Source organism: Phaseolus vulgaris, chromosome 9 (assembly GCF_000499845.2).
Source record: "Phaseolus vulgaris cultivar G19833 chromosome 9, P. vulgaris v2.0, whole genome shotgun sequence".
Taxonomy (NCBI): domain Eukaryota; kingdom Viridiplantae; phylum Streptophyta; class Magnoliopsida; order Fabales; family Fabaceae; genus Phaseolus; species Phaseolus vulgaris.
In genome coordinates, this window is record NC_023751.2 from 30,173,465 (window position 1) to 30,193,451 (window position 19,987).

General features: G+C 30.9%; 1 protein-coding gene across 4 annotated transcripts; it reads left to right on the forward strand.

Moving 5' to 3' along the window:
• The first annotated feature begins 12,140 nt into the window (after positions 1 to 12,140).
• Positions 12,141 to 17,416, forward strand: LOC137820968 (protein arginine N-methyltransferase PRMT10). Of its 4 annotated transcripts, none has more exons than XM_068625326.1 (8): positions 12,182 to 12,495; positions 12,914 to 13,106; positions 13,505 to 13,610; positions 14,252 to 14,441; positions 15,437 to 15,622; positions 15,707 to 15,790; positions 16,391 to 16,606; positions 16,981 to 17,416. In XM_068625326.1, exons 1-7 carry the CDS (start codon positions 12,310 to 12,312, stop codon positions 16,565 to 16,567), a joined length of 1,122 nt encoding a protein of 373 aa, XP_068481427.1. In that variant the 5' UTR covers positions 12,182 to 12,309; the 3' UTR covers positions 16,568 to 16,606; positions 16,981 to 17,416. The 4 variants fall into 4 exon arrangements, with proteins under 4 accessions (XP_068481428.1, XP_068481427.1, XP_068481429.1 ...); XM_068625328.1 differs by having other exon boundaries at positions 17,038 to 17,416; XM_068625330.1 differs by having other exon boundaries at positions 17,050 to 17,416.
• Positions 17,417 to 19,987: the final 2,571 nt, after the last annotated feature.

The window sequence follows — 19,987 nt, forward strand, 5'->3', positions numbered from 1 at the left end:
AATCATCTCATTTTGATAGACCATATAAGATTTGTAGGTTCCTCTCGATAGTCCAATGCACTATAATTAACATAAAACACATTAGAATGTTCACGAATATAGGAATATATATTATCTAACATAGTGTTTAGTGTGTGTTATCATCAAAACTTCTCTAGAAGATATATGTGAGGATTAACCCATATAAGTTTCAACAAAGACAATAAACAATTACCATTTTAATGTTGTTAGATCGAGCGGTTAACACTAGACAAAAAGCTATAACTGATATATTCTTTATACTTAAAAGTATAACAATCTTAAGTCACTTATGCTCAAAAGTTTAGAAGTATATTGTTTACAAGGACCAAAGGTTAAAATTTTATCTTTACAATTAAGAATAACATAGTTGATAACCAATGTCACATAGTTGATAACCAATGTCATATATCACAAAAGAGACAAACCAATAAAAAATTTTCACATAATCAAAAGATATAAACAGTGTGTCCCAATAATCATATAAGACATCAACAAGTTTACTATTTTATTATGCATGTAAATCTCAAATAAGATCATTTGACATCATTGCTTTTACTCCACTCATAGTAGAGACTTTCCCAAGGATTTTTAGTTTGGGAACATTGTTCCTCCTCTCGCATTACCGATTCTTTGTGGTGCAGACCAACAATTGTTTATGTGTCTCACCTTTACAAATATGTACAAGTCAAGACAATCTTCAAGGCATATTTTATCAAATAAGTTCCTCCACACTAATAACATTTGATTGGACCTTTGACATTATTGTTTTTTATTGCATTGTTATTCCACTTCCTTAAAATACATTGGGTTGATGATATGATTTTTTGTCGTCCTTTCGTTCTTGCGTCAATTGTTGGAGATCCCACATCAACTAGAGATTAGAGCCTTTCATTGTATATAAGTGGGTGCAAACCTCAACCCTATGAGCCGGTTTTATGGAGTTGAGTTAGGCTTAAAGTCCACTTCGTAATATGGTATCAGAGCCATTTCGAGCCTATCCTAGCGAGTATTTGTTGGGCTTATCAGGCCACCCGCTATCGGACCACCCATAATATATAGTCCCACGCACGAGTTGGCAGTCTCGGCGTGAGGGGGGTGTGTTGGAGATCCCACATCGACTAGAGATTAGAACCTTTCATTGTATATAAGTGGGTGCAAACCTCAACCCTATGAGCCGGTTTTATGGGATTGAGTTAGGCTTAAAGTCCACTTCGTAATATCAATTGCTTTCCCTTTGAACTTTCTTCCTAAAAACAAGTAAGTTAAAAATTAACTATAATGTGAATGTTTGTCTGCAATATTTATTCTCAAATTGAACACATAATTTTTATTTTTTTTCTCATTGTGATAGTAAAATCAATACTCAATAAGTTGATAAAAATTAGAAGCACATTCTCCTAGCCTATTATTATCTTCCTTTAGTTACAAAAAAATTCCTACTTCTTTCTTCTTCTTTTAAGTCCTTAGAGAAATAATTCTATAAAAGATTTGCTTTGAAAACGTCTCATGATTTAATTCTTTTAAAGGTGACAGTTTTAACTAATTTATAAGAAAGCTAATTTATTTTATTTTATTTAAAAAAATAAAATCCAAACATATCTATAAAAATAGGTTTTCTTTGGATAGAATTATTAAAAAAAGTTGGAAATAAAGCCAACTTGCAAATCGGAAATAATATTAATTGCTCTTAATTGTGTATTTTCCTTTACAAAGTTAAAAAACATTTGTTTTGTTCATATGACATCGACTTTTTAAAAAGTTTATATATTCCCTATACAAATGTAAAACACGTATCTTCTGTACCTTTAAAATATTGTTATTATTTTATGAAGAAGTCAAAGAGGTATAACAGGCTTTTTTTTAAAAATTCAAAAAGTTTGTTAATTATTTTAATATAGGAGGTGATCTATCAGTGTGCAACTCAGTATTTTCAAATGCTATATAGGCTACTCCTTATCACGAAAAAGAAAACAACGTGATACACCAAAAATAAAACAGGCTATACTATATATATATATATATATATATATATATATATATATATATATATATATATATTAAGAAATAATGATGATAAAGTTTCTAAAAGATCGACACAAAGAATAAAAAGATATTGTATAGAGTTAGTGTGAGCTTGACATTCCAATAGAAATGGAAGCTAATATTTTGGTGGTTATGCATTAGAGACAATCTCAAATGCACACAAATTTACAAGGTAGTGTTGGCTAAGTCTATATAAATAAAAATATATTATTTAACTATAACGTAGATTTGCGGGATACTAAAATAAATATAAAATTAAATAATTATTAAAAAGTATACTTTAAATCTAACTCAACCTTATAAAATTATATATTATGGGACCGATAGCAAGTGATTTGATAAGCCCAACAAACAATCGATAGGATAGGCTCAAAATGACTCTAATATCATATTAAGAAGTGAACTTTAAGCCTAAGTCAACCTCATAAAACTAGCTTATAAGGTAAGGTTTGCACCTACTTATGTATTATGAAATATCTTAATCTATAGTCGATGTGAGATCTCCAACAATAATTAAACTTACCATCGTCGTTGGGGACACTACGTGAGAAAGTAAATGTGAGAAAATTGTCGTCATTGGGGACACTACCTGATAAACAAATATTAGTGTCGCCTAGACCTATGCTAAATTTAAAAAGTATTAACTTGCATACACTTTGTGTCTCCTCATTCTCAATGCATTCACTTTGTGTCCCCATTCTCAACGCATCCACTTTGTGTCCCCATTCTCAATGCAGTATCATTTTCCAACTTATTTTTTGATGGCATCTACTTTGTGTCTACATTATAGATGCGAACTTATTATTATTTTAATAATTTTTAACTTGCATCCACTTTGTGTCTCCATTCTAGACTAAATATTATTTTTTCACTTAATTTTTTTCATTGCATCTACTTTGTGTCCCCATTCTTGACGCTAACTTATTATTATAATTTTAATAATTTTTAGTGTAAGTTAAAGATCTTCCTTGTGGACACAATATTTGATATTTATTTTTGTGTCCAACTTGAATAGACTTCACTCTTATCAGTGGCTTCTTTTTTATAATCCCCACTTTTTATTAGCAGTTAAAATGAATTTTTCTTGGTGGTCTCGGGATTATTAATATTAAATTTTTCAACATTGCTTTGTTGGGGAAATGGATTTGGAGGTTGGGTTTTTCCAAAGGTGGTATGTGGAAGGAGGTGATAGAATCTAAGTACGGGAGTTGGAGAAAGTTGAAAGGGCCAAGTTCAAAAATGATGGGGTCCCTTTGGTGGCGGGAGCTAAAGGCGATTTGGTCGATGGAGGAATGGGGGAGAGAGTTCGACGACCGTTTCAATTGGAAAGTCGATAATGGGAAGAAAATTAGGTTTTGGGAAGATAAATGGGTGGGCGATTTGGAGTTGAAAAACAAATTCCCGAGGTTATACTCTCTTTGCAGGGATAAAGATGAGTTGTTGGAATGTTGTGGGGTCTGGGAAGAAGGAGAGTGGAACTAGAAGTTTGGCTGGAGAAGAAATTTATTTGATTGGGAGAAGTCTCAGGTAGGCCAACTTTTTGAAGAAATTAGAGGTTTGAGTATTGTTCCGGATATTGATGACTCGTGGGTTTGGAGGGATGGTATGTCTACTGATTTCTCGGTTAAATCGGCTTATAGTGTTTTAAGGGGACATAGTGAGGGGATTTGTCAAAATTGTACAACTTTTTCTGGAGTATTAAGGCTTTGTGTGCGGCCCGGGTTCTAGCATGGAGGGTGTTGGAAAACAAGATTGCTACTAAAGTCAACTTGGCACGGTGAGGGGTGAAGACTAACGTTTTAGTTTGTTGTTTTTGCAGGTTGAAGGAGGAATCTACTAGTCATTTACTCTTTGACTGTAGAATTGTCTGGCTCGTTTGGGATCAATGTTCCGCGTGGTTAGGAGTGTCGTCGGCCGCTTCCATGGATCCTTTCGCTCACTTCTTGCAATTTGTAACGTTATAAAGTCGTTTAACTCTGTGCTGGGAAGTGTGTGGATTAGAGAGATTTGGTGTCATAGGAACAAGGTTATTTTTAAAGGAGGTGTGGTGGATCATTCTGAAATCTTCACTTTGGCTCAATTGAAGGCTTGGTCATGGGTAACTTCTAAAATACGCTCTGCTTGCTTCTCCTTTTCTGACTGGTGTCTTGCTCCTTTATCGTGTTTGAAATCGATTGAATTGGCATGACTCAGTTTAGGTAATAGGTATCTCTATTTCGATGGTTGTTGGTTTTTGTGGGCTGTTGGGTTGGTGGATAAGGGATGTTTTTTTTGCCCTTGTTTTGGTTGCAGTGAGATTGTATTGAGTTTGTACGAGTTTGTTTTGAGTTTGTATGGGATTGTACGGGTTTGTATGGATTTTTAGTGGTAGATGTTTTTGTCTCTCTCATTTTGTTGGTTTGGGAGACTTGAGAAATTGATTCATATTATATAGGTATGTATAAGGTTGAACCACCCTTGAGTGGTTCTTGTTATTCAATCTTTATTGCTTATAAAAAAAAGAATTTTTCTTATAGTAATATAAGTTTAATTTTTTTTTTTAATCTCTTAATAGTTTAACTAAAATTTTATAATATTTGAAATGCTCTAATTTATAGTCGATGTGGGATCTCCAAGAGATATTTTCTTTCTAATTAACAATAAAACCACTACTAAATACATATTAATGATTTTAATTTAAGTATAATAAAATATTTTATATCCAATACATAGTCTTAATTTATGTAACAAATATAAGGTCACTTCTGATCTAATGATCACGAAAAAATTACATTAGTCTAAGTGTTTTATATTATTTAAAAGTTGAGATTAATGACAATTTAGTTATAAATGTATTCTAAATATAATATTTAAAAATATAATTTTGTATTAATTTGTTATTAATAAAAAGATAAAATCAATAATACGGAAAAAAATATATTAAACATGTAATAGCATAAAGTTTATAAAAAAGAAAAAATATTTTAGGTAGAATAGTATTTAATTTTTTTCTTTCTAAAACGACCACCTAATTATTTCATGGGATACGGAATATATAGTGACAACAATAATTATTTTATTATAAAGTATGATTAGTCCTTTCAAAATCGTACTTTTATTGCTATGCACTATTATAAAAACTAATAATTTAATAGATCATGATGAGAGAACTAAAGATGAAAGTGGAATGTTTCACATCCAATAATGAGTTTTGAAGGAAAAAACAGAGCACTAACAAGAGAAAAAGGAATGGAATATTGTGAATGCTACATGTTGACATTTTCAAACTAACTCTTCATTGTATGGCAATGAAATGAAGGTGTTATAAAGTCAACTATTTTGGATAGTGCTCTTCTATGTATGATTAAAATATACAAAATTTCATTTGTATCATGAATTAGTCCTTTATATGTTATATTATTGCAAGATGGCCCTTAACCATGAGTTAGTGCAATTGTTTATCATTCTTTTTAAGAAAATGTTATAGGAATGTTTCAACCCTATTAATCCAAGTCTAAATATCAAGGTTTTTAAGTTTGACTAATTTAAGATTTATTCATGGAAAATCCTTTCATTGGTATAATAAGTTTTCATCTAGTCTGTTCTTAGAATTTTTTATTAATAAGTATAGTTTACTATGTATCGTTTTTGTTAACATATGAGTTTTGGTCTAGTCTTCCTATATTTTTATTTTTATTTTCTTTTTTTTAATAATATTTTTTTCATATGATGACAAATGATAGTTGTTACTTGAGGTGTCAGCCTAACTTAGATGTTAAATAACATAGCCTAACATGAAAACCTTTAATAGAAAAAAAAAACTAAAAGACATGACTTATGGGATTAGATTTTTTAAGATTTTGTCGTCGTCTAATCCAAACCCAATAAAATAATTTAATGGATCAAATAATTTTTTTTTTAATTTTATTTAAATTAAATTTAGATTAAATTTACTATTAACTAAATTTAATTTAATGTACAATTTACCCGATATCAAAACTTAGTACATATTTATGTAATAAATAAATAATTTAACAATCCAATCACAACTAAATATTAAAAATATCTTTCATATCATCAACTCAAAATAGATTAAATAACTCAAAGAAAATATAACTCTTAACAATCTACTATTAATAAGCTGAAACTATTGATTGTGCATTTGTATAATAAATTATATGTTAACCACTATAAATAGGGTTATTGACTTCCAAATGGGTTTTGACTCTTTTAAACAATAAATCAAGACAATTAAATATTTTAGCTAATTCTTGAGTAGTTTTTTTTTTTGCCAGAAACTTTAGAATTTGATTAGTATAATATTAGTGTAAAAAAATTATATTATTGATTGATAAAAAAATATAATTAGTATGACTTTTATGATAAAAAAATATTATTTATTTCTTTAAATTATATCACTTATAATTTATAAATGCCAACATGTAAGTTTGTTTTTAGGTTAGGTGTTTGGTATATCGCTGTTTTATCTTATATTTAAAATTTATTATATTTTTATTTAGATAACTAAATGTTTGTCGAATTTCTTTGAATATTCTAAAATCATTTCCTTATTATACAAACAGTGATGTCAGGCAAAATATATGTATTTATATTGTTTCAGCGAGATATGTTCTTTTTCTTCTGTATGCAAGTGTTGGTTTTTCTTACCTTTCAAAATATTTTTAAGAAAATAATTAATATATATATATAGAATATAGGTAAATTTATTTTGAAACTATATATTTTAATTTAGAAAATAGAGATCTTTTTAAATTACTTATGTTTTAAAGTAAAAAATTCAAACCACTAATTTTACTTTTTAGTATAAGTTGTATTTTAGAACATGTTTCTATATTAAAATTTATGTTTTAAAATAATATTTCACGTATTTATGATTTTAAAAAATATTGATTTTGATAATTCTGTAAAAGAATATACCGAAAATATATAAAAAAAATCATAAAGTGTTGTTAGTAATATATTCTTTTTAATACCTATTATTTATCAATTAAATTTATGAAAAATTATAAAATAAGAGAAAGAGTCATTAAATAAAAAATATCATAAAACTTATTAATTTTCACATAATTTTCTTCCGTAGTAAAAAAATTTAAAATAGTATATTAAAAACATATTGTTAATGTTTTTATGTAGGTAGTATTAGAACAGCCTTAATGCATATAATAGAACTATTCTATCATGAACCTGGTAGTGATTTTTTAATGAAAAGTAATGAAAAAACATTCAGTACAGAAAAATATTTGATTTTAGATTTTTAAAATCCAAAAAAGTTGTTCAATTTATATTTAATCCAAATCTAGTTAAATAGATTTATTTAAAGTTATCAAAATCTAGTTAAATGGATTTAATTAAAGTTAAAAAAATATGAATTTGGATATTTAAAATAAATCCATTTAAATGGATTTAAAATAGTATGACTTTGAATAATTATGAATTTGATTTAAAAATTGATAAGTGTGTAATATTTCATGAAAAAAATAGATATTTATAGATTTTAATTGATAATAGAGTTATAATTCAATCTCTAATTTAAAAATTTGAATATTTGTACATATTTTAGATTATGAGATAAATAAGTAATTTATTCTCAAGTTTATACTAATTTCAGGTATTTAGAGAAAAATGAAAATAAAATGACTAAAGGAGAATGAATAAGTTGAAAACGAGGAGAAAATATAATGTTTGCGCATTGAAAACTCGTCCAAATACTCATCAAACAATATCACTCTAAAGACAAAATTGTTCTTTGGAGCAGACTCGCTCAATGCTTGCTTAAGCGAATTCACTATGGTGAAGTTGAGTTTTTTCTCCTAAAACTCGCTTAAGCAACCAATAACTCGCTTGAGCGAAATGTCACTTAACCTACATCAAAATAGGTTTAATAGAAGGTGTAAGGCAGAACCCTAGAGGATCATAGGGAGGGTAATCAAAGATAGAAAATCCTAGAGGAGGCAGTCGTCAAGGAGAAATACTCTGGATCTTCTTTTCTTTCTTTTCATGCTTGTAATGGCCAATATGAGTGGCTAAGTCTTCCCTTCGGGATTGAGAGTAATTTGTTCAAACTCTTATGTACTGAGATGATATTTATTTATAATATTTTTTTCTTGATTGATGATAAGTATTATCATTTTATTCTTGAAGCTTAACTTTTTATTCATGATTTTGATCCTTAGACTTAACTAAACAATACTTCTAAGCATCTGACCTAATTGATAATGCTTAACATATTTGAATGCTAAGAATAAATTTGAAATGTTAATTGCTTTATAACATTTGTTTGTAATGATAAAAAATATTTTATAAACATGCGATGAATCGATATGAATGATTTTGATATGTGCATCAATATCAATCAAGTTGGAATGTTATATGTTTTTATTTATTGAAAATAGAGACAAGTGAGAATGATTAACCCTAATCCCAAATTTCTTAATTGAATCATCTAAATCATTTACTTTTTTTATTTAATTTCTTACAAATTCATGATACAAGCAACCTTTCAAATAAACTTTTACACATCATTTTATATTTAGTGAATATTATACTTGAGATTTTAGAGTTGTTCCTGGTGGGTTCAATATCCATCCTTAAGGGTAATTTATTACTTCTGACTTGGTACACTTGCCGAATTAAAGAGTCATCAACAATCTCGGTGGCAACATCCTTCCAGTAGTGCAAAATGACCATACACCTTGCCATTATGATCTTGACAAAGTCAAAGCACCCTGTTAGACCTACAGCCTTAAAAAGCTTAGTGTCATCTAGGCAGGAAATCCTCCACCATCGGTTCGAACTTGGTTCGCCTTCATGTTAATATGCCATAGCGAATTCGATTTCGGTGTAGAGGTGGATACATGGTTGACTTAAGTTAATCGACCGTCCTTGCTTTGGATTAGCAAACCCAACATGATTTGCTTGTTTTTTTTAGAGGTAGAGGAGGTTGATGTATGGAAGGATTTTCATCGTGGAGAAGAGAGAGACAATGTTTGATTGACGTTGGAGCTGACTATCGATAAATTGGTTGTTATTACTGTGTTGATTGCGGAAACAACCAAGGACCCCTCTCCGGTTGTAATCGTCTCAGCCTTATTCTTTTTGTTGGCTTTTGCAAATTGACTAACAAAACTTTTATGAGAGCAAGAGCCCCAACCTTAACGCAAAGTTTTTGTAGTCAAAATATTTCCTCATTATATTTGCGCAAGAAACAAAACTGAGTTAGTTCAAGCAAAGGATTAAAAAACCAATATTGAATAAAAGGAAATCTTACCTAAAAAGAAAGATTTGGGATCCTCGACAAGAGGCACACTAAGAAGAGCTTTCCTACTTAGTGGCTTAGGTAAAAGGTTAAGAATCTCAATGTCTACTCTTTCGTCAACACTCAAAAGGTACTTGACCCTTGATTTAAATTTATTAGTTCTTTGTCAATAAAGGGGGAAACAAAGAGTATGATTAGGGTAAAAGAATAGTCTCTTACAAGAATCATCAGGAGGACACTTCGACTTAAAGAATTTTCTTTTAAAGGTTTATAGAAAGAAGTATAAATAGAGAAAAATGAACCATTTTGAGCACCATTAAAGATACAAAACCGACCTTTGAATCATGTTTCAAATGATAGAAGTACATAAATTTATTTGAGGTTAGAACACTTTGGAGATATTAACACAAAATTTGAAAAGCTTTGAGAAAAGTCCAACCATTTTCGGTAAAGTTGACTAGGTGCCACGTTTATGGTTGACAACATCCTACACTAAAAAAGGGACAAAGGAAAGAAGACATCAAGCTCCTTGAAAAATAACTCCTATGCAAAAGTGAAATCCTTACCATTCATGTTGGGTTTCATATATACGTTATCCTCAACATTGCATGCCTCGACAAAAGTAAACTCATAAAGGTTATCAAAACATATCGTGAAAGAAAAAACTGCTTATTCCACCTGTTCCTTAAAGGTGAACTTGGAAGGGAAGGAGACAACCTCCCCAAGTACCCTAAAGTACTTGAGATAAAGGATTAGAGTAAATTTGTACGTCCTTTTCCTTTTGGGCACATTTGGCTTAGACCCACCTTGAGAGGAAGCTTTACATTTGTCCGCGCTCTTGAGGGGCCATATACAACTGTGGTGACCAATGACATAATGGGGATCGCCGAATAGGAGGAAGGAAGATAAATAATCTATTCTTCAATATCTACTTCTGGTGAAAAAGAGTCAATATGACTCAGAGACAAATAATCCCCATGAGAGTGATTTCTCTATTAACTAAAGGTATAATTTCACTAGAAGAATCGAAAAATGATGAAAAATAAGCATTTGGAAACATACTTAAAGGTGACACAAATCTAATAAAGACAACAAAGAATAAAAGAAATGGAGAAAAGCTTTCATGAAGGCAACACAATGAGGGGGAGATGAAACAATGAAGGTAGAAAAAACCAAATGTAAAACAATTAAAGCATTTCAAACTTTCATATTCAAAACGAAATGAAAAGACCCAAACTTCAACTTCATGTCTGGGGGTTACGCGACATGAAAAAGTGAAATGTCAGCCATCTAACTGATGCAACACTTTGTGAAACATAATAACTCATCATTATGAACATAAACCCCTTATAAATGTGGGTGCACACCCATTACACCTTAATCCTAATTAAGGTTGGAAAGCTTTGACCTTTAAGATTATGAAAATGTAACTTCATAAATGTTCACTTAAATCGAGCCCAACAAATTTACGGTTACTAAATTTAAAAAATAACTTATAACCAACAATGAATTCTATCAATTTAGAATAACAATAAAATTGATTTTGTTACAACATATTGAATAGTGCATAACCTAGTAACAACTTATGTTTGAATATAAACATAGACCCAAAATTCAATTTCATTCTTACTCATTAAATTCTTTTAATATATTCTCTGATTGTTTCTAACTTGAACGTAAAGGTTATGCAATTGGACTTCCACTTATGCTTTATCAACAAAACTTAACAACTATTCTAAAGAGGATTTAACTCAACCAAAACTCAATTTTTTTCAAAACCTCTCCCAATCCACCTTAGATGGCTCCACGGTTCCACCTTAGTTATAGTAAGAATAGTAACTAAAATATGTAATAAGTAATTTTTTTGAATATATAACATCTATTAAATTTTAGATAAATAACTTGTGATGAAAGCACCTTCAAGCGTTTGTAGAGGACTCAAAAGAAGTTCAAACTTTTCCTCAAGCTTCAAAAGAGAAACTTGAGAGGTACCCACTTCCAAGGAAGGTTCCTTGGTGGAGAACCTAGGGAAGAATACTCCCATTTTTAAGTGACTTTGAAAAACAAGTATACAAACTTTTATGCAAGTTCAATTCTTATTCATTTCCAAAGTGAGTACAAGGAGAGGGTAGGTCTTTATTTTTAAGAGGAGAGACTCAAAATACTTCATGCACTAAGGAATGTGAGACTAATTATGCAAACTGCAGTTGTACTTGTATTTTCGTCATTCCATGCAAATCAAGTCTCACATTTCTTAGTTCTTTGATTTTTCAAGTGTTTATAAGCTTCAATGCTCCTCCATTTGTTGCTTGGTCATGTGGCCTTACCGGGAAAGATGTAGACTCTCTTATTGTCTCTCTAATTAGGGTTTTTGATTTCTCTAATGGACAGGGTTGCACCTTAACTTCCAATTAGGACTCTCCAAATCAAAGCCTATTCAAGCCGAACTTAGATTCACTTGTGTATCTATTTAAAAAAAAAATGTTCTTATTTATTTTTGCAAAATCAAAAGAAGAAAACTTTTTAATATTCTTCTCTCAAATTTGGTTCTTCCTTTGTGAGGCTTTTATCTTCTCCATTCTTCTTAGTAATATGGTGGCAAAATGATTTTTTCATCATAAATTTTCTAAATATATTAAATTTGTAATAAATAATTCATAATTTTTCTTTAAAAGAACACTAGAATTTAATTTAAAATAAAATAATAGATCCAACCAAATTATAAAATATTGTTATTATTATTAAGAAATAGAATAATCTTGTTCTAAATGTGTTATAATCAATTAATATATTTATATACATGGAGACTATTTTGGAGAAAAAAAAGAAGATTTCAATAAAAGGGTCGAAAAGACACCGAGTATAAACTAACCGTAGGGTGAGGCAAAGCAAAGAAAGCTCCAGCAGTGCCGCCAAAGTTAGCCTGCCCTAAAAGTTGAACGGGGCAGAGAGAGCAAGGGTGCAACGGTGCAAGGGCGAGTGTGTGTAACATGGGAACCTCTGCAAACGCTGTCCCAGGTGGTCGTGGTGCTCCTGTCCCCAAAGACGTTGACTATGCCAACTACTTCTGCACCTATGCTTTCCTCTACCACCAGAAGGAGATGCTCTCCGATCGTGTTCGCATGGACGCTTACTTCAACGCCATCTTTGAGAACAGAAAACACTTTGCTGGCAAGGTCAGCTTCTTCATTATCGCCATTTTACCCATCAAACATTAACCACTAAGAACCTTTGCTACTGTTTATTTTCTTATCAAACTTCAAAGTTATATTAACCTTGGACAACAAAGGTTGAATGCCCTATTTTGTGCTGAGATTAGTACAACTCTAAGTTTCATCTTCAACAGTTTCCAACAAAATGGGATTTTATTTTTGCAAACTTAATGAAGAAATGAGGTGAAATAAAACCTGTGAAATTAGTTACTGATCCAAAATTCGATGCTAATGGAAATTTTACTGATAGAAAAATTGTTTAAAGATAACTTTTGCTACTGTGTTATAATTTTATAGCGTTGGTTAAGGTTATTTGTTGTGTTTGTGTTATGATTTGTTGCGAGTGATTTTGAACTGACTTGGTGAGTTAATTTGGGAGAAGACTGTTTTGGATGTGGGGACTGGAAGTGGCATTCTTGCTATATGGTCAGCACAAGCAGGTGCGAGGAAGGTGTATGCAGTGGAAGCGACGAAGATGTCAGAACATGCTCGTGCACTCGTCAAAGCGAATAATCTCCAAAATGTAGTTGAGGTCATCGAGGGATCAATGGAGGATATTACCTTGCCTGAGAAAGGTTAGAGTTATTGGGATCTGTTTAGTTTGTTTGATATAACCTTTTCTTTTTGTCTCTGGTTCTTGTGTACATTCATGATTTCAACGATGACATTTTTTATTTTTACTCTGTTTCCTGTTTTAAAGGATTTGTGGTGGAAGAAAACAACAGTTTTTGTGTGTTAGCCATTTTCTAAACAATTTTTTGAAAACAATCAGGTTAGAATAAAGTGATGCTTTGTAATTATTGGTAAAATTAGGAAATGGAAACACACAAATTGTTTTCTTAAATTAAAAAGGCACTTTGCTTTTTGTTTTATTTTGGGTAAATTTGAAATTTGTTCATTTTGTCCCTCTGTCTAAATTATACTTTGTTGATTATCCTTGTGATTGTCTTCAATCTTGTTATGTAACTTGCAGTTGACGTGATAATCTCTGAGTGGATGGGTTATTTTCTTCTGCGAGAATCCATGTTTGATTCAGTTATACATGCTCGTGACCGCTGGCTCAAACCGACTGGAGTGATGTATGTATTGTTGCAACTACTTTTCTGCCTCAAAACAGAGAAAAATGCAGTATTTTTGATGGATTGATGTTTAGTGTCTTCTTCATTTGCTCCCTACCACCTTACCTATTCATCCATTTTGTCTTTTAGCTTGTGTCAATTGAAATAGATATTGTTTAGTTCGTTCTTCATTGCCGCATTCCTTATTTCTCTGGGATTATTTTTCGATGTCTACTGGAGTATTTTTTGTCCCTTAACATGTATCACTTAAATTTCAATGTTTGTTTCATGTTCCAAACCGAGCTACACAGAAGGCACAAAGTTTTGTTCTGTGTAACATATTCTATAGTTTTCAATGGAATGGGTTAGCTTCAAAATTCATACTTCATAGTCAACAAATATAGTTTCAAACCTGTCACGTGAGTTAAATACAAAACTACTCTATGCTTATCTGTTTACAGTAGATTCATTGTCTTAGCATGTTGTTGTGCTTACCATGCTCTTTTCATTACATACCAATGGTAATAATTTACGTGTATGAATATTTGGTTGTTGTCTGATGGTCATTTTATGAATTTTGGTTACCTTAGTGCTTAAGTGTTTCTTTCGGTTGCTTTTACTGTGCCTGTGTAATTGGTGATTTAAGAGACTTTGTTTGGCAGGTATCCTAGTCATGCTCGCATGTGGATGGCACCTATCAGGACTGGGATAGTAGATCACAAATTAGGAGAATACGAATCAACTATGGATGATTGGCACAACTTCCTTGATGAAACAAAAGTCTCCTATGGTGTTGATATGAGCACTTTAACAAAGCCTTTTTCAGAGGAGCAAAGAAAATACTATCTACAGGCAAGTTGTATACTTTGGTGCCCCATATTTTTAGTGGTATATTTGTAAGTGGGTGATTGTGTGAAGTGGACCAATGAAGGATGTGTGCAATAATGTCCATGAGCTAGTGTGTGCTGGGCTTCTGTGCAAGTGGCTCGATACCTTTTCTCTGCCTGTGTTTGTGCTCTCCATCATTATGTGGGTGCTAGGCTTGTGTGTTTGTTGCTACTTCTTTAGCCATTTGCCTCTGATTTATTCTGCTTCTGTATATATGTTACCTGTGGTTTCTTCATGAGCCCCTTTAATTTTCTTTTGAATTGGCTGAGACTGAGGCTACTATTTTAGAGCTAGGCTCGTGTTTCTGTGTGCTACTTCTGTAGCCATTTGCCTCTGATTTATTCTGCTTCTGCATTAATGTGACCTGTGATTTGTTCACAAGCCCCTTTAAGTTTCTTTTGAATTGGCTGAGACCGAGGCTACTATTTTAGTGGTCTATCATTCATTCCTTTGTTTTGTCTAAATTTATTTTCTTCTGTTGAAAATCTCATCTGCTTCTTCTCAGCCCTGTGAGTTTTATTGTTTGAATTGCAACTTTATAACTTTTGTTTATTTAGAAGTCATGTATCTTGGTATGAACTCACATCCATTATGCCTTATGAACCATAATTTATATAAATGTCGAGGAACTTTTGATTTATAGTTGTTGTGTTATTTTATGTGTGCGGTGTGTATTTCATAGCATAACATTGTATTTTAGGTAGGATCCTACATTTTTCACATTACAATCCCATGTTTACGTCTCTTCTTCCCTTGTTAGATCCGTGGTTGGATCTGTAAGTTGGACAACCTTAGTCATTTCCCCTTTATTGTTATTGAATGATTTCTTTTTTCTTTGTGGGTGTTATTAGATATACAAATTAAAATTGGCTTCGTTGTTGTAAGTTAATGTCAGAGTGTGATATAGAAGGATAAATATTGCTCATGAAACTAATTTATGCTTGCTGTGATTTCTTTAGACATCTTTGTGGAACAACCTTCATCCAAATCAAGTCATTGGAACTGCTGCTATAATAAAGGACATTGATTGTTTAACTGCTACAGTGACTGACATAGAAAAAGTTAGATCAAATTTTTCTCTGTCAATAACCATCGAAAACACAAAGTTGTGTGGATTTGGAGGGTGGTTTGATGTACATTTTCGGGTTAGTTCCTCTGACCTTTTTAACAGCATTTGTATCTATCAAATATCATAAATCCTAATCCCAATGTTTGTTTTAACTCACCAGGGAAGAAGTGAGGATCCAGCCGAACATGAAATTGAGTTAACTACAGCTCCTAGCGTGGATTATGGCACACATTGGGGCCAACAGGTTTGTGCTGCATAAACTTCTTGTTGATAGTCTTGTTCATGAAATAATTCTGTCATTATCAGTTTCTCCAACATAGGCTCTTTACTTTTGAGAACTATTGAACACTGTTGAAGGAATACAAACTTCTTTAGGGTATTTTGATTTCTAAAAATTTAAAAAGGCTCAACACAACATACACATTTCATGTTTGACTTAAAAAATTGTAGCACAGGATGAAACAGACACGTCACAGGACAGAAGCTTTAAATACCCGATGCTTTCTTCCTCTTCTCGGTAGTTTTTTTCTGACTGTCTCTTCCTCAAAACTACTTAATCCTCAAACAACAGTAGGTCAAAAAATTGCATTGAGATGGCCCAGATACTTGTAGCTTGCTGTTCTTGTGTAGTTCATCCATTTGCTTCAAACGCACGCTTAACGTGCATATTCTATTAAAGTACGTGTTAAAATTTTTATAGAGAAAGGAAAACAGGCAAAGAGATAACTTTCATACTTTGTGAATAGTGATGTATGTCTCACATTTATTGTTATAGTCATAACCTACGATCTGATTTTTTTATCCAGCTGCATGACAACGTTAGTTTTATTTAATTGTTGAACAGGTTTTTCTTTTGCATCCTCCTATGCATCTTAGTGAAGGTGATGATTTAAAGGTTTCTTTTCTAATGAGTCGCTCAAAGGAGAACCATCGTTTGATGGAGGTTGAACTTGGATGTGAGGTTCATCAAAAGTCCGGCAAGCTACTTGCACCTTTCAAAAATAAGTACTATATTGAGTAACAATTTGGATTCCAAATTCTAGGGACTACAGGATACAAGGTAGATTCAGTTGCCCCTTGATGCTTTGAATCATGATATCATATGATTACATCCCTAGGTCTATTGTATCTTTTTGGTGGGATGGTCTTTAATACTCTTTTCTACTAAGTACTTTTAATATTTTCATGGTGGCTCCTAGGTTTTCGATTATATACTAAGTTGTATCCAAACATAATATCACTAGAGAAATGTAATGAGTTTTTTTGTTAGAAAAAGAAAAAAAGAATCAAGCTTATTTTTGTGAAATAATTAAAAGCAACATGTAATGATGCATTTGGTTTAGCTTATTTTATGTTAAGTAATCTATTATTTTTAATTTTCACCGGAGTTTTTGAAGTAAAAAATAACTAATCGTTACCATTTTTTTTTATCAGGAACGAGGATCATGTCATTTTTGAAATCTTATGTTATCGCCTTTGTTGTTTCTTGAGTTCTTTTTGTAGCAAGAGAAAAAAAGCAGTTAACGCCACTTACAACAATTACGGTTCTTTCAATCATTCGGATTTTATGAGACTCAAATACGTTTAAGCATGTTTTGGTGATGGTTGGAAAACAGACGTACCTGTTATCTTTACCTTAGTGTTAGGGAGAGTCCGTGGCCCTTTTTGTTTTATAATGTATTTGAAGTTTGTATTAATTGGTTAGTTATGGTTGTGTAAACATACCAAAAACAAAAACAAAATGGAGGGTTGAATTGTATTTTTTTTTTAATTTTCAGGATATATTGTCAGACGATAGTTTTATTTGACAGACGATCTTTCAAATAAACTTTTCTAAAACTTGGTTATAAAGGTTAGTGCAATATGATAATATGTGATATGTTAACATGTAATTAACAAAGATAAAATGAAGAAAACAAATTATGTTATGATTTTTATACTGATAATACAAATTATGTATATTTTTCAAACAATAGATTGGGTTTCATTTTACAAACTATTAAGATATAGAAGAGTATTACTAGGGTCTTATTTATTTTTTACTAAAATTAAGTATTATTTAGATTATAATCACTTTTAAGATTGGGTATTAGTTGAAATGGAGTTATTTTTAGTTAAGGTTAAATACTATTTGGAATGTAGTTATTTTTTTTTTTTTAAGATTTAGTATTGTTTGGAACATAATACTCTTGCCAAGAAGAGAGTAAACTTTGGAACCCATTCACTTATGGTTAATACTAAAATTGAGTATTGTTTAAGCAATAACCATTTGTGGATAAAATCAAATGGCTAACAAAGAATGTAATATAAAATCTCAGGTTTGCTCATTAGAAGGAAGTAGTGTGATTTATATGGCAACTCCTTTGGAGCATGATAGAACTTTAGAGACAATAGCTTCACTCATCCTTTTGAGTGAGATTTGATATAGTTGATTGAATAAGCAACACTAGTATATTGTCTTTTTCAAAAAAGTTATTTTGATGAAGTAACTTTTAACATGTTCTTCAATTATTATGCGAGATCTTCTTAAAAAAATGAAGTGTACAATTAATGCAAGCATGAAATAAGTATTTAAAGTTTGATATGTACTATGAAATGTTTAAAAATTGTGTCTATTAGACAAAGTATACTCATTGTCTGTTCAAACAAAAATTTATTTAAATAAGTGTACTCATTTGTGTTTGTTCAAGCAAAAAACTTATAAAACATACATTTGTAAAATACTTGAGTTTGTCGAACGAAACACATATTAAACAATGTTTGCATTTGTACACACCTACACATAACTTCTAATTAATGGGCTAGATTGAATACTTTGTGTCTGACATGTCTAATACATATAATTTATGTTTTATACTTAGTTGAACTTGGATCTAACAATCTCCCATTTTTTTTATTATTGAGCTTGTAACAACAAAGTTTAAACAAAATTTTTAAGACAATTTCATCATATAAGATTTTTCACAAAATATTTTCGATATAAAGATGATGGAGTAGGGTAAAAAAAGGTTTTTGTCTTCTTTTTGTAAGTTTTTCCTCAAACAGACATTGTCGATTGAGTTCTTAAAATCTTCAGCTTAACTTATTCTTGGCTTAAAATTCTCTACTTTTGTTTTATATCTTCTTTTCCTTTTTCCCTTTGAAGCTTGAAACTTGTTAAGCTTTAAAGTTTATCTTCATCCTTTCTTCCCCTAAATGACCATAAAGATAAAGGATTAATACTTTCTTGCTTGACTGAAGCTTTCTTCTTTTGGAAGGTTTAAGGAAATTAAATAATCTTCTCCTTTCTTTCTTTACGAAGGGTCTTTGATATGTCTAAAAAGTTTTAATTGTACAAATTTAATCATAACAATTAGTACTACATAGACAATTGCATTGTCTAGTCAAATTGACAAAATAATTTTGCTTTAATCAAAACATCTTATTGTAAAGATGAAATGGTTTTGTATGAGGATATTGCCTTTGAAGATGTTATGCATGGATCTTAGACATGTGATTATGTATGGGAACATAAACTTTTTGTTCTTTGTCTATGTCTATCATCCACAGTTGAGAGTTAATCTTACCTGCAATAGGAATTTTGTACTCTTTTGGTACCCACATTTTCTTGGGTTCTTTGGTGTTTAATTTGAATGATTGTCTTTTTTGTTTGCATATGACTGTAGGGTGTTTAGATTTACCACAATAAAAGCAAATAATCTTAACATGCTTATGAATATGCATCTTACTTTTTAATTCAAGATTGGATTTATTTGATATATGTGTAACATTTGAAGAGAGGAGATTTAGAGTTTTCGAGCTTTTAACAAATTTTCCAAAATCACGTTTACAACATGCAACTTTTTACTTTAATTTTTAAAGCATTAGACACATGAGTTTGTTTAAAACATGACATTGCATCTTATTAGATGCAACTAGATCTAGTTTGGGATTTTTTTTTTTTGAAAAAAAGTTGAATTTTTATTTTAAATTCAGATACTGTTTAAAGATTTTGTTGCAACTACAAGGAAGATCTATATAAGATATATCATCTTCATTAGACGATGAATATGATGAGTTTGATGTGGTATCAAAGGAAGATTGGTTAAGGTTAGAGTGTACCTCATTTTCCATGTCTCCATGAGACATAAATTTGCCTTTCTTTAGTTTGACACATAATTAGAGTTTAAGTTTGAATAATCCCATGTATCCTTCAGACTTTTCTTCTTCATCTTCAGAAAACTTGTCGTTTGCATCTATAACATATGACCTTATGATGATTTTCCTTTTTTCTTGCATGTATCTTTTACTATGTTTATCTTTTTGTTTAAGCATCCACTGAAACTTTCTTAATAACCTGAATATCTCTTTATTATTTGAGCTATCATACTCAACTTCAAAAGTATAGTCTTCCTCCTGTAGACCTTTTTGAACTCTAGTTCTCTTTTGCTTGAGTGGGCAC

Excerpts from the sequence above, each read along its gene's own strand:
- LOC137820968 (XM_068625327.1), top strand. The coding sequence starts at position 12,310 with ATGGGAACCTCTGCAAACGCTGTCCCAGGTGGTCGTGGTGCTCCTGTC. Across the intron at positions 15,623-15,706 it reads GGTTTGATGTACATTTTCGG|GGAAGAAGTGAGGATCCAGC; the intron begins GTTAGTTCCTCT and ends TTAACTCACCAG. Across the intron at positions 15,791-16,390 it reads GCACACATTGGGGCCAACAG|GTTTTTCTTTTGCATCCTCC; the intron begins GTTTGTGCTGCA and ends ATTGTTGAACAG.